The 14,095-nt window shown below is 44.2% G+C and overlaps 1 protein-coding gene across 3 annotated transcripts in view; it reads left to right on the top strand.

Moving 5' to 3' along the window:
• The first annotated feature begins 494 nt into the window (after positions 1-494).
• The window catches only part of PDGFD (platelet derived growth factor D), a 206,531-nt gene continuing 192,930 nt past the window's right edge, over positions 495-14,095 (top strand). For all 3 annotated transcript variants that reach the window (XM_087894634.1, XM_087894633.1, XM_034409244.3), the window contains exon 1: positions 495-1,401. In XM_087894634.1, coding sequence (XP_087750760.1) covers positions 1,242-1,401 — 160 coding nt within the window. In that variant the 5' untranslated portion in view covers positions 495-1,241. The remainder of the gene's footprint in view (positions 1,402-14,095) is intronic.

The raw sequence follows: 14,095 nt of genomic DNA, 5'->3' as shown, positions 1-14,095 counted from the left end.
CTCTGTTAATCTGTTAAATCTGTTAAACTTGTCCCTCCAACCTGGTGCCCAAAGCTCCATCACTCGGTCCTGGAGAGAGAGAGAGAGAGAGAGAGAGAGAGAGAGAGAGAGAGAGAGAGAGAGAGAGAGATCTTTAACTGCTCCATCTTTGTTGCATCCCTCAACTTTGAAGTTTCAGGCTGGCCTGCCAGGAGGGGGAATCTGCTGGCACAGGTTGCTCTCCAGAGGAGATCCATCCTTTCTTTCTTTCTTTCTTTCTTTCTTTCTTTCTTTCTTTCTTTCTTTCTTTCTTTCTTTCTTTCTTTCTTTCTTTCTTTCTTTCTTTCTTTCTTTCTTTCTTTCTTTCTTTCTTCCTTCCTCCCTCCCTCCCTCCCTCTTTCTTTTCTTTTCTTTCTTTTTCTTTCTCTCTCTCTCTCTCTCTCTCTCACGGGCCCCCTCCTCCCTACCCCCCACCATTCCTCGCAGCACCAATCCCGGCCCGCCGCGCCTCCTTCGGACTCAAAAAAAGAAAAAGAGAAAAAAATCACCGGTGCCTTTTCCTTCCCAAAGCAAATAAGAGAAGACAAAAAAGCGCTCCCGACCCATTGCTCTACTTCGGCCACCCCGGAATTGAGAGACACCAATTCTGGATCGCTCTCCGGCCAACTTCGCGAGAGACCTGGAAACCCACCCACCGACCCCCACCCCACTCCCCGTCCGGCCAGCCCCCAGAAGGGCAGCGCAGCTCGGCAACGGTAGAGGGCGAGGGGGGCGTCGTAGCCTTCGGCTCGCTCGCCAACCTTCTCTTCTTCCACCCCCCACCTCCCGCCCCACACATAAACACACCGCAGTGCGCGTGTGAAGGCAACTCCCCTCTTTCAGGAGCCCTTTTCTTGCCCGAGCGGCCGGCCGGTGGCGGTCGGGGAGAAGGGAGAGGTAGAGCGCGGCTAAAGCTCTCCGGATCTCGCTTTTGGACCCAAGTCGGCCAGGGGATCTCCCACCGCTTTTAAGCCCTTGCAGCCCATTCCAGCTGGAATCTTTTTCTTTTTTTTCCCCTTTTCAAAAGTTTTCTCGACTTGCGCTTAAGAGACTTAGAGGCGAAAGGGAGAAAGCGGGTGCTTTGCTGGCTTGAAAAGGGGACCGTGGATCAGAAGACCCTCCATTGGCAAGAAGATTGGCGGTCGCCTTCCTTCTTTTTCTTTTTCTTTTTCTTTTTTTTTTTTCGTTTTAAAGACTTTTCATCTCCGCGCCAAGAATCCGCGATGCAAATGCTGGCGCCGTCCTTCCTCCTTTACGTGGGAGCCTGGGCCACTTTTTGGCCCCAGCAGCAGGGATCCGCCGCCGCCGCCGCCGCCGCCGCCGCCACCGGCAGCCAGAGCGGGTCGATCAGAGCCTTGCGCGCCTCGAACCGGCGGCGAGATGGTGAGTTGTCTTCTTTCTTCACCTAGTCCTCACCGATGGGTGAAATTAGCCAGGCGGCCGCCAAAAGCTGAAGGTTGTGGAAGCGCGCCCCCTACAAGTTCTCCTGAGAGGTGCACTTCAACGGAGAGACCAAAAAAGAAAGAAAGAAAGAAAGAAAGAAAGAAAGGGGGAAAAGTGGTTAGCGTTGGAGGGCTGTGCGAACAACTTTTCTTCAACCCCACTCTTTATTTTTCGGATGGCCGTACAGCCAAATATTTCCCTACAGCCAGTATAAATGGTCACAGAAGTAATGCATGGTCTTTGGACCTGAAGTGATGGATTGAAACTTAATATACAGTACAGTGAGAAATTACACTCAGGTTGTGAAAAGCAAATACATACCCTGTAAAGCAAGGAATAGGTCTGGGTCCCATAAAAATAATCTGTTACTTTCAAGAAAAGAGGCCGATCTTCTGTTAGATGCCCAAGTAAGGACTCCTATAAAGGTGTGCGTCTTTTCCCAGATCTATATTTACCCACGCTGCAGCAAAAGTTGTAGGCACGGTTAGCGATCCAGAGGAATAATGCCTAGCAAATCCTGCCCATTAGAGAGACATCCAAAAAGAATGCATCTTGCTTAGCGTTTCAGGATAATTGGATAAGTGCATCCAGCTTTCCCAAAATCTTTTGGCAGGACCATTTCTTTCATTAATCTTTTGCATGGAATGATTGCTTTGGTAGGAAGATCAGAATGAAATCAAGGCAGAAATTGTGTCTGGTAATGCTAAATTAATTGACCTTTTAAAAACATGCTGGCAGCGTATATACATGCTTAGGCAAGACATAGCCTGCGAAAATCTTCCGGGAGAATAGTCTTTCTGCATCATGGATACACTCTGAAATGAGTTTATATCATATAGAAGTCCTTTACATATGAAAAAAAAAAATCCATGATTATGAAAATCTGGCATTCTGTTCTTTAATCATGATAAGACAATGAAAAGTGTTATCACGGGAGTAACACCTGGGTAGTGGCTCAAACAACCGACACCTCTTGGATGTTTAAGACTTCCCACAACACATAAAAGATGAAGCAGTCAGTAGCCTGTGGTTATTTAATGTGCAACTCCTCAGTTTTACTTACTGGTGGTTAGTTATTACTTATTTCAGGTGGCAAAGCTGGAAAGTAGTGGTTTCAAGAGTTTCTTTCAAACCTGAAATGAGCTAGGCAGACCAATAACTGATTAATAAATGTGCCATTAAGTAGTTTTCTGCTCCTAATTACCAAATAGATATATTTTCTCAATGATGTTCTATTCTTGGTACCTCAGGTCTTCTGATACTGAACTGAGTCCATTCCCCTTGCTGTTAGTCATCCCGTTCTTCTCTTTCCTTTTAACTTTCTTAATATTGGAACCTTCTCTAGAGAGCTCAGTCTTCCGTTGATTTGTTCAATGATCCGTTGTCTTGTTTTCATGGCTGTTCACGATATTCTCAGAAGCCTTTTCAAGAGGCATCTACAGTTCAAGAAATAAACCGTAATTCTACTTGTACATGACTCCTACTATGCACAATAGAATGCTATCTATATTACCAACCACAAGGTATAAAAGTGCAAGTAGGTTTACAAGCTTCTCAGAACACTTCAGCAGACAAGATGCTATTAAAAAACAAAGAACAAAAAAAGGAGGCTGCGAAGAAGGTTAGATGATTGAGCTATTGAGTGTAAACTAATTTCTAAGTTCAGAAGGTTAGAAGTGTGCCCTCAAACTATCTTCTGGATGGGATAGTAGTTATTAAGGAGCAAAAGAAGTAATATTTCCTGGTTATGACAAAATGTTACATGATCCCTTTTCAGATAGACTCTTACCCATCAAAAATATTAATAGAGTTGTAAGTTATGTTATTCATTTGGCATCAAAACATATATAGACATATTGGCACCTTTCGGGCTGCATCTTCTATTTTTGTGATCTCCAGAATCACACTGCTTGAAATTCATCATCCAAATTGAAACTTTCATCTGCAGCATGATAGTCTCTTATTCTTTCTACAGTTTAGGACTTAAGATAGTGAACTTTTATGGCCTTCTAAGCCAGGTATGGCCATGATGAGAACTGCCAATGTACAGGTCCTCCTCCTGGACTTTCAACCAAAATTGGGACCAGGACATCTGTTGCTAATGATACAGTTGTTAAGTAAGTTGCATCCAATTTTACAACCTTTTTTGTAGTGATTGTTAAGTAACCATTAGTCATTAAGTGAATCACCCAATCGTTAAGCAAAGCTGGCTTCCTCCATTGGTTTTGCTTATCAGAAGTCACCTGGGAAGGTCTCAAGTGGTGATGGTTATGATCACATAACCCTGGGATTTTGCAGGCGTCATAAATACATGCCACTTGCCCTGCACCAAAATTGTAAATATGGGGATGCCATCAGGTCATAAATGTGAGGACTGGTCATAAATCACTTTTTTCAGCACTGTTATATCTTTGAATGGTCACTACATGAATGGTTTTAAATCAAGAACTATCTGTAGTTTGTTTTAAAAAAGGACTATGGAAATTATCCAAAGCTTATTGATCGAAAGGTCGGCAGATCAGTGGTTCGAATACCTAGTGCTGCGTAACTGGGTGAGCTCCCGTTAGTTGTCCCAGCTTCTGCCAACCTAGCAGTTCGAAAGCACGTAAAAAATGCAAGTAGAAAAATAGGGACCACCTTTGGTGGGAAGGTAACAGCGTTCCGTGCACCTCTGGCATTTAGTCATGCTGGCCACATGACCACTGAGACGTCTTCAGACAGCGCTGGCTCTTCGGTTTTGAAATGGAGATGAGCACCGCCCCCTAGAGTTGGGAATGACTAGCACATGTGTGTGAGGGGAACTGTTACCTTTACTGAGGGAAATTATTGGAAAATGAGTGAATCAGTGACTATTACTTCAGACATCAGGATAATATTAGAAGTGATTGATATTTCTTGATCCCTACCTGCTGGGAGAAATGGGCTCATTTTTGTGGGATAACTAATTCACTGTTGGTCTGGACTAGACAGGCCTCTGGTCTGATCCAGCAGGAGACTTGCTGCTATGTATGTTTCTTTGCCAAGTGTCCTTCATCATTCCATATTGCCCACTTGTCAAGAGATGTGAATTTTAGTCTACAGGAGTTCAACCTCCTCTCTATGGTCAAAAATAGAATCCTGGTGCAGAAAACTATCCCTATCACTGGGTGCCCAGAGATTTCAACTGTGGGCAATTATATTTCACTTGCAGATGGCATTCAACTGTCTTATTTAATAGCTAAGTATCAGGCAGAAAGCAAAAATTCAGAGTCAAGAACAGCTTAAATTGGTGCTAGAGAAATTCCTCCCCCTCCCTTGTTTTTTTTTTTTTTATATTTGCTTAAACTGAGGGAGGGAGTGATAGAAAGCAGCTCTGCATTCAAGATCCCCCCCTCCCACTGCTAGATTGGCCCTCCCTGTTGCATTTCTGAATATTCAAATGCCAACACTTGGAATAAACTAACCTTACAACATAGGGTTTTTTTTCCCCCTCCTTGCAAATCTTCACGGAGATCTCTGCAGCTGCAGTTTTGTGGCCTCATAAGATTAAGATTTCTACTGATTCAAATGAAAGAAGAAGAAGAAGAAAAAAACCCACTGAATTTCTTTTGGTTAGGGAGGCGGGCAGTTTAAGTAGGAAAATGAACACAGAGGGGAATACAAGCCGTGAATATAAATTTTGCCCTCAGTTGTGTAAATATTTTTTTCCCAAAGGTTTACAGCTGCAAACAGCTGGACCCTTAACACTTCTCCTTAGCAGATGTTTACCAAGGGAAGTGCTTGAAGAAATAATAGCAAGGGAGTTCTTCCAGAGCTGCAGAAGGTACCTTTCCTTCAGTCAATCAGCTCCTAGTCTCTTTCTCTGATGCCATATTCTTGAAGGGTAGGGCTGACTCTGTGGTGAAATCCATTTTTTTTAAACTACTGGTTCTGTGGGCGTGGCTTGGTGGGTGTGGTGTGGCGTAGTGGTGGACATGGCTTGGTGGGCATGGCTTGGTGGTAGCAAAATCCCCATTCCCTCCCCACTCCTGGGGGAAGGATATTGCAAAATCTCCATTCCACCCCACTCCTGGGGGAAGGATACTGCAAAATCCCCATTCTCTCCCCACTCCTGGGGGAAGGATCCCGCAAAATCCCCATTCCCTCCCCACTCTGGGGGAAGGATACTGCAAAATCCCCATTCCCTCCCCACTCCTGGGGGAAGGATATTGCAAAATCCCCATTCCCTCCCCACTCCTGGGGGAAGGATATTGCAAAATCTCCATTCCACCCCACTCCTGGGGGAAGGATACTGCAAAATCCCCATTCTCTCCCCACTCCTGGGAGAAGGATACTGCAAAATCCCCATTCCCTCCCCACTCCTGGGGGAAGGATATTGCAAAATCTCCATTCCACCCCACTCCTGGGGGAAGGATACTGCAAAATCCCCATTCCCTCCCCACTCCTGGGGGAAGGATCCCGCAAAATCCCCATTCCCTCCCCACTCTGGGGGAAGGATACTGCAAAATCCCCATTCCCTCCCCACTCCTGGGGGAAGGATATTGCAAAATCCCCATTCCCTCCCCACTCCTGGGGGAAGGATATTGCAAAATCTCCATTCCACCCCACTCCTGGGGGAAGGATACTGCAAAATCCCCATTCTCTCCCCACTCCTGGGAGAAGGATACTGCAAAATCCCCATTCCCTCCCCACTCCTGGGGGAAGGATATTGCAAAATCTCCATTCCACCCCACTCCTGGGGGAAGGATACTGCAAAATCCCCATTCTCTCCCCACTCCTGGGAGAAGGATACTGCAAAATCCCCATTCCCTCCCCACTCCTGGGGGAAGGATACTGCAAAATCCCCATTCCCTCCCCACTCTGGGGGAAGGATACTGCAAAATCCCCATTCCCTCCCCACTCCTGGGGGAAGGATACTGCAAAATCCCCATTCCCACCCCACTCCTGGGGGAAGGTTACTGCAAAATCCCCATTCCCTCCCCACTCCTGGGGGAAGGATATTGCAAAATCTCCATTCCACCCCACTCTGGGCCAGCCAGAGGTGGCATTTGCCGATTCCCTGAACTGCTCAAAATTTCCACTACTGGTTCTCCAGAACCTGTCAGAACCTGCTGGATTTCACCCTTGGGCTGACTGGTTTTCCCCTCTGTTCCTATTTCCCAGCATTTCAACCTCCAGGCATTTAGTGATGCTCTCTAGTTTCTGGATGGAGGGTGTGTTTAGTCTTATTTGGAATTATCGCCCCAGGGCAACAGGAGCTAGCCCTGTGTTCTGCCAATTTCACCTGCTTATATTTCATCCAGCCTACTTAGGGCCTCAGGCAGAGGAAATTTGAACCTTCCTTCTTTTTCAGCTACAGCTTTTGAGACATGCTTTATCCCCTCCGCCCCCCACCCTTACACGATCAACCAGGAATTGCTGGCATACAATAATAGATGAGGGATCCTCCCCATCCCTTCTTTTTTTAAAAAAAATCTGCCCCCAATTTACATTTTGTTTTATAAAGTTTGCCCTGACCTGAACATGTTCTAACATTACTCCTTGAATTACAGTGCCAAAGCAATATTCAGTAAAATATTCCAGGCTCATGTCCAGATTTCAAAAACCTTTGCTACTTTTAAAGAAATATATATACCGTATTTTTCGGCGTATAAGACGCACAGGAGTATAAGACGCACCTTAGTTTTTGGGGAGGAAAAATAAGAAAAAAGCTGATTGGCAGGTGGATCGGCCTCCCGGAATGCCCCCAATCAGCTGTCCCCAGAGGTGAATTTTAGCAGCTCTGGTTGTGAGCTCTGTGCCTTGCTTTTTTTTCTGCCTTTGAAACTTCTGAAACTTTGTTTCAGAAAAAAACTTTTTTTTCTGGCCTCTGAAAGCCTCCGAAACAGAGCTTCAGAAAAAAAGCCTCTGAAGCTCTGTTGGGGGCTTCTTTTCTGAAACTTCTTTTCTGATGCTTTTATATATATATATAAAACATATATAAATGTTGTAGTCTCCTAGAATCAAGCTAAGGTCTGATAGGTTAAGATGAAAGGTGGACAGCACATGAATTAACAATGGTTTCCCCCAGCACCGAAAATGTGCATGCACGCCTTCCATACATGCATGCAATCTTCTGCGCATGCACTTTGCTCATGCGTGCGGCTTGCATGCATGCACACGGCTTAAAAAAGGTGGCTAAATAGGACGGCATAGCGCCGGAATGCAACAACCAGTTCGCCTGAACAGGCTGAATCCCACCTCTGATTAAGACTCCAAAGCCAAAACTTAAAAAATAAAAAGAGCCCTAGTGGCGCAGCAGACTAAAGCACTGTTATTAACATCAGCTGCCTGCAATTACTGCAAGTTCAAAATCTCACCAGGCTCAAGGTTGACTCAGCCTTCCATCCTTTCAAGGTAGGTAAAATGAGGACCCGGATTGTGGGGGCAATAAGCTGACTTTGTATAAATATACAAAAGTATGAAGGCTATTGCTTTTAACGCATTGTAAGCCTCCCTGAATCTACGGAGAAGGGCGGCATATAAATCAAATAATAAAAAAAAAACCTTAGCCAGGAGAACCAGAATGTGGAGCAGGAAAAAAAAAACATAAAGAAAATAATAGATATCACGTTATCATTCAATCAGCCACTAATGCAGTCTACTCTTATATTTCAATTTTGCATAACAAAAACATGCTCCCTTCCACTTCTTTCGGTGTTCTTACTATTCTACAAAACCTTGAATCGGAAGGTTTGTAGGAAGGTTTCACTCCATCAGTAACCCCTTTCTGTAGGCAGCTATGGAAATGGATTAAGTTAGTCAATCACTACTAGGAGGCAAACCAGGGTCGTAAGTCCCATTATTTGAGTTGGTTATAACTTTGAATGGTCAGTAAGCAACCATTCGTAAGTCAAGGACTATCTATCTGTACGTAATCTAGGTTCAAACTTCTGATGGTCAGGCCCTCTCTATGACTGAACTTCAGGCACTTAGGAACATGCTTACATGTATAGCCATTTGCAAAGTCATAACTGTGTTTTACAAGAGATTTGCCAAAAATACTGGCACTTACTTCTGGTTGTCAGCAAAACCATTCACGATGTTTTTTGCCTTTGTAGAGCTGGATTAGGCGTGGCCTGTGCGTGACGCATCTGGCCAGCGTGTCACCAGTTTGACACCCCTGCTCTAGAGCAAATCACAATTCTGTTCTGCGATTCATGACATCATCACATGAATTGTACAATTTGTATCCCTTGTGGCATGCAGCAAATGCAAATTTTGCAAATAATGCAAAATCTGCATTATTATGTCATGATGAACATGAATCAGATGTCACTTGGCTCGTGGTTTCAACTCACTGACGTTGTGAGTGCTCCATCACTGGAGGTTTTTAAGAAGAGCTTGGACAGCCATTTGTCTGGAATGGTCTAGGGTCTTCTGCTTGACTAGGGGGTTGGTCTAGAAGACCACCAAGGTCCTTTCCAACTTGGCTAGTCTATATTCTATATTGTCTTTGCTGGTGGCTACTAAGATCTGGTAATTAGGTGAATCTCAGCATTCTCATTGCACAGATACTTTGCACACGTCCTGGTTTTAGGGACACAAAATGGGCTTAAGCAGGGGTGGGATTCAGCCGGTTCAGACTGATTCGGGCAAACCGGATGCTACTTTTACATAGTTCCAAGAACTGGCTGGCCCTTCCCCTTCCAGGAGTTTCTAGGGGGCCCATTTTGGATGTGAGGTAAATTCAGGGCCTGCACCAAGGCTCTGGGAGGGCGAAAAATGGGGCTCCAGGAAGTACCGGAAATCCAGAAACAAGCCCATTTCTGGGCTCTGGAATAAGCAGAAGGCCATTTTCACCCTCCTGGAGGCTCAAGGAAAGCCTCTGGAGCCTGGGGAGGGCGAAAAATGGGCCTACTGGAAGTACATGACCATTTCCAGTCTCCAGAAGGCTTCTGGAGCCCAGGGGAGGCCATTTTCACCATCCTGGAGGCTCAAGGAAAACCTCCAGAGCCTGGGGAGGATGAAAATGCCTCCCCCCCCCGCCATGGTGCAGGAAGCCGATTAGGCTACAACCCCCATGGCCTCACCCACCCAGCAACTGGGCAGAGAACCAGTTGCTAAAATTTTTCAGTCCCACCCCTGGGCTTAAGATGGAAGAGTTCTGCTTGTCTTAAAGCCCCCGCAGCAACTATTTTTATGCCACTTCATAGAGGAACAGATGGATTATGTCTGAGGTTTTTGTGAATTACATCTCATTTCATCAGATGTACAAAATGTCCTTAATATGTATACTTACAGACATTTAAGATTTAATGGGGGTTAAGTACAAACAATGAGTTCAAAACCAAGCAAAATGCAGAAAGCAGAGACAGTGATGAATACCTGTCAGTGGCCATTCACAAAACATCTGTTGAACCCTGATACAGCCATCCTTGCAGAGGTTACATAATTAATTTAGATGTGTTTAAATAGATGGTTTATTTGTGCTCAAATCCTAGGATCCATACCTCTTCATAAATTGTGTTACTTTGCAGTTCACTGTTTTTAACTCTATGGATAATATTTTAAACATGGGATAAATGGACTGTACTCTATGAATGATTACATCAGTATAAAACTTATGTTGTCTTTACTGTGTCACAAGTCCTTTTTTTCTTTGGTAAAACTGTGGATGGAATTGGAAAACATACAGTTAGTCCTGGACATACGACCACAATTGAGCCCAACATTTCTGTCGCTAAATTGTTAAATGAGTTTTGACCCATTTTATGACCTTTCTTGCCACAGTTGTTAAGTGAATCACTGAAGTTGTTAAGTTACTAACATTGGCTGTTAAGTGAATCTGGCTTCCCCATTGACTTTGCTTGTCAGAAGGTTGCAGAAGGTGATCACATGACCCCAGGATACTGCAACTGTCCTAAAGATGAGCCATTTGCCAAGTGTCTGGATTTTGATCACGTGATTTTGGGGATGCTGTAATGGTCATAAGTGTGAAAATGGTCATAAGTCACTTTTTTCAGAGTCATCGTAACTTCGAGCGGTCACTAAATGAACTGTCATAAATCGAGGACTACCTACACTAGGAAAAAGCTGCATGGTTTACACATATTGTAAAATTTGTCTTTCCTTATCTTGGAGTCCATTAGAAATGTTGGTCTGAAGGTCTTTATCCCACTGCATGTACCGTGGAAAACAGTAACTTATTATGCTGTGGAAATCATTATTTTTATTTACAAGGGAGCAAGTCCTTTAGCGCAAGGATAGTCATCATGATACTTATCAAACTACTGGAATTGAAACCCCTCTCTTAGTGACCATCAGACTCCACAGTAGCTTTGAATCAGAGGTGGGTTTCAGCAGGTTCTGAACAGTTCTGGAGAACCGGTAGTGGAAATTTTGAGTAGTTCTGGAGAACCAGTAATAAAAATTCTGACTGGCCCTGCCCCCATCTATTCTCTTCCTCCCAAGTCCCAGCTGATAGGGAGGAAATGGGGATTTTTCAGTAACCTTCCCCTGGAGTGGGGTGGGAATGGAGATTTTACAGTATCCTTCTCCTGCCACGCCCACCAAGCCACACCCACCAAGCCATGCCATGCCCACCAAGCCACACCCACAGAACCTTTAGTAAAAAAATTTGAAACCCACCACTGCTTTGAATGTCTTGCTATCCAAAAACAAAATGATCCAAAAAACCCCCCAGAGGAGCATCTTTAGGAAAAAGAGCAACTAACACCCTTGCCTTCTGCTGCATTAGCTATGGCAGCCATTTTGTGAGAATATCACAGTACGCAGTAAAGCTAGACTGGATGGCCTTTTCCAACGCTGTGCTTCTGTGCCTCCAAAATGTCATATTAATTGGTTAGATAGAAATCTAAATCCTGTCTTTCCTCCGGGAACTCAAAGCTTGCATTCATTGTAATCCCTTGTCCATGTCCCCTCCCACCAACACACACAAAATAACCCTGTGACATAGCTTAGGCGAAAAGATAATGGCTGGCTGAAAGCCGCAGGTGAAATTTCATGATCAATACTGAATTTCAATGACAGTTCCTCCCAGTCTTAATCCACACCTTAAGGACCACATCACAGAGGTTCGAAAAGGTTTGCCCACTCCTTTTCGTAGTAGCTTTTGAAATGCAGCTCCGCAGGTGCACAAGAGTTGCGGTGAGGGTTGCTTAGAACAAATGCCCATAACAATTCCACCGGATCAGCGCTTACCTAAATGCCTGCCTTTGAGCTCTAGAAGAACAAAGAAAATTACAAATGGGGTTCATCTGTAATCAATATGCTGGAGTTCCACAAAGCACTTGGCAGGCAGTGTCTGCCCTGTTTTATCAGATAGATGTATATCATGCCAAAGCAGATATTTCAATTATAAACTCGCTGGTTAGTCTCAGAGTTGCAGAAAACAACTGAACAGTCTTTTCAGCACAAACCTTTTAAAGTGATTGTCTCTCATCACAACATTTTTATAGTTGAAAAAAAAAATAACACTGATAAAATAAATATGGCATAGAATGGCATGGTCAGCTGCACATTAATGTAACCATGCAGCAGATTGATTGATTGATTGATTGATTGATTTAATTAGTTAGTTAGTTAGTCCAAGGGTTGGCAATCTTAAACACTCAAAGAGCTACAGAGGTCCTAACCGGAAGCCCCTTGTTCAATTTTGGAGCCGACCGGAAGTCCAGTTCCCCCACCATAGAGTCTCCTCCTAGCGTGGAACCCTTTTTCCTCTGCTGACCGGAAGTCTGGTTCCCCCACTGTTGTGTACTGAGCCTGCTCCAACATCCAGCCCCCTAGTGGGTGAAAGGAAGTTCTTACCTATGTTCCTGATTGGCTAGCCGTTTGACAGCCAGTATAAAAGAGCGGTCAAACAGAGAGAAGTGCTCTTGTTGTGACTGTTGTTGGAATGTTAGCATGTTAGAATAAATGTTACCTGTTAACTCGCGTCTCGCCTCAGTCATTACGAACCTCCCTTACCAGGGCAGTATTTAGCATCCACCATAGAGTCTCCTCCTAGCGTGGCATCCTTTTTCCACTGCCGACCGGAAGTCCGGTTCCCCCACCATAGAGTCTCCTCCTAGCATGGCATCCTTTTTCCTCTACCTGTCCTAACTGAAAGCCCAATCAATTGTGGAGCCAACAGTGACAAGGAGGGATGAAAGCAGCAGAGGGATGAAAGAGCCACATGTGGCTCCAGAGCCACAGGTTGCCGAGCCCTGATTTAGTCAGTGTGCAACTGCAACAACAAATATAAGATCCAGTATTAAAATATTTTGCTTTTTTCTGTATTTGTAAGTCAACTTTAAGTGTTCTCCTTTAATTGTAATCTTCGGTTCCTTTTAGTTCTCTCTTCGAACCTTCGAAGTTCCATCCAATCATGTATTTTTTTTAAAGAATTCAAAACAAAAGCATTTTCCCATGTGGAGAATTTTTATAATGAATCCCAAAATCTTATTTCGAATCCACCTGCATTCTTATTTCTAACTTTCCAAAATCAAAATTCTAACAACCTTTTTGCTATTTATTAATCTTTGCTCCTAAATTTTTAAACTTGTATTTAAAATCTTTTTTGCTAAGGATTGAAAGAAAATTGCCCAGTGTTTTCAGATTTGATGATGCAAAGGTTCCTAATAGTTGAAAAGTAGTTAGTAAGCAATTTCAAAAAAGTAATTAGAAAAAGAAGCATGTGAATCCAGTGTCCCTTTTGAAGGTGCTAACTGTGGTTTGAGCAGGATGATATTCCCTCATTTCCCAGAGCTCTAAAACTGCAAGAGACCACTGTCTTGCTGTCTCTTCATGAGGAGAAACTATCTAGAACAGGGGTGTCAAACTTGATTTCATTGAGAGTCACATTGTGGTTATGTTTGATCTTGAGGGTCTGGGGACATGGCCAAGGTGGGCCTGGCCAGCTCAACATCACTCTTTGAGGCTACAGTTTCAAACGCAACAGCCTCCTGCAGCCCTCTGCCAGCAAAAATGGAGCACACGGCCTCCCCAGGCTCGCAGGAGGCCATTGCGGCCAAAAACAGAGCCCAGAGGGGCCTTGCGCTGCCTCCCCGAGCTCCATTTTTGCTGGCAGAGGCACTGCAGGCTGGTCCTTTGCTGTTTCCAGGGCGGCCCTGCAGGCCAGATCTAAGCACACCACCGGCTGGATCTGTCCCCCAGGCCTTGAGTTTGACATACCTGGTCTAGAACACTTCTGGATGATCTTGAGTCTCTCTTGAGAGGAAGCATGAAAAGCTTTTCACTGGCTCTTTATTCTTCCTTGGCTATCTGCTCTGCTTTTAGGAGACCTGTCTTCAGTTTTCTATTTCTTTCTTGGAAGTCTACAGGTAGCAGATTCTCAAAGCACAGTTCTGTGGGGAGATAGGTACTTATTTTCACGTATGGTGGACCTGCCCCAAGGTAATTGAGCTTTGGAGACTTATACAGGGATGGATATTAGAAATCACTGGATATAAATTACAATTGAAACCACAATACTATCTATTAAATATCAGGCCAGATAAGATAGGCACGAATACATGGTGTCTGATTGTATATATCACAACTGCAACAGGAATATGTTTTGCTCAATATTGGAAGGGGAAAGACCTACCGGCTGAAGATTTGATTTTGGGAAAAATTATGAATATGCGGAAGCTGACAGGTTAACAAAAAT

Source organism: Pantherophis guttatus, chromosome 5 (assembly GCF_059756535.1).
Source record: "Pantherophis guttatus breed Tessera chromosome 5, ASM5975653v1, whole genome shotgun sequence".
In the NCBI taxonomy this organism is placed as follows: domain Eukaryota; kingdom Metazoa; phylum Chordata; class Lepidosauria; order Squamata; family Colubridae; genus Pantherophis; species Pantherophis guttatus.
Note: the sequence above shows the minus strand (reverse complement) of the source record. Positions and strands in the feature narration are given on the sequence as shown.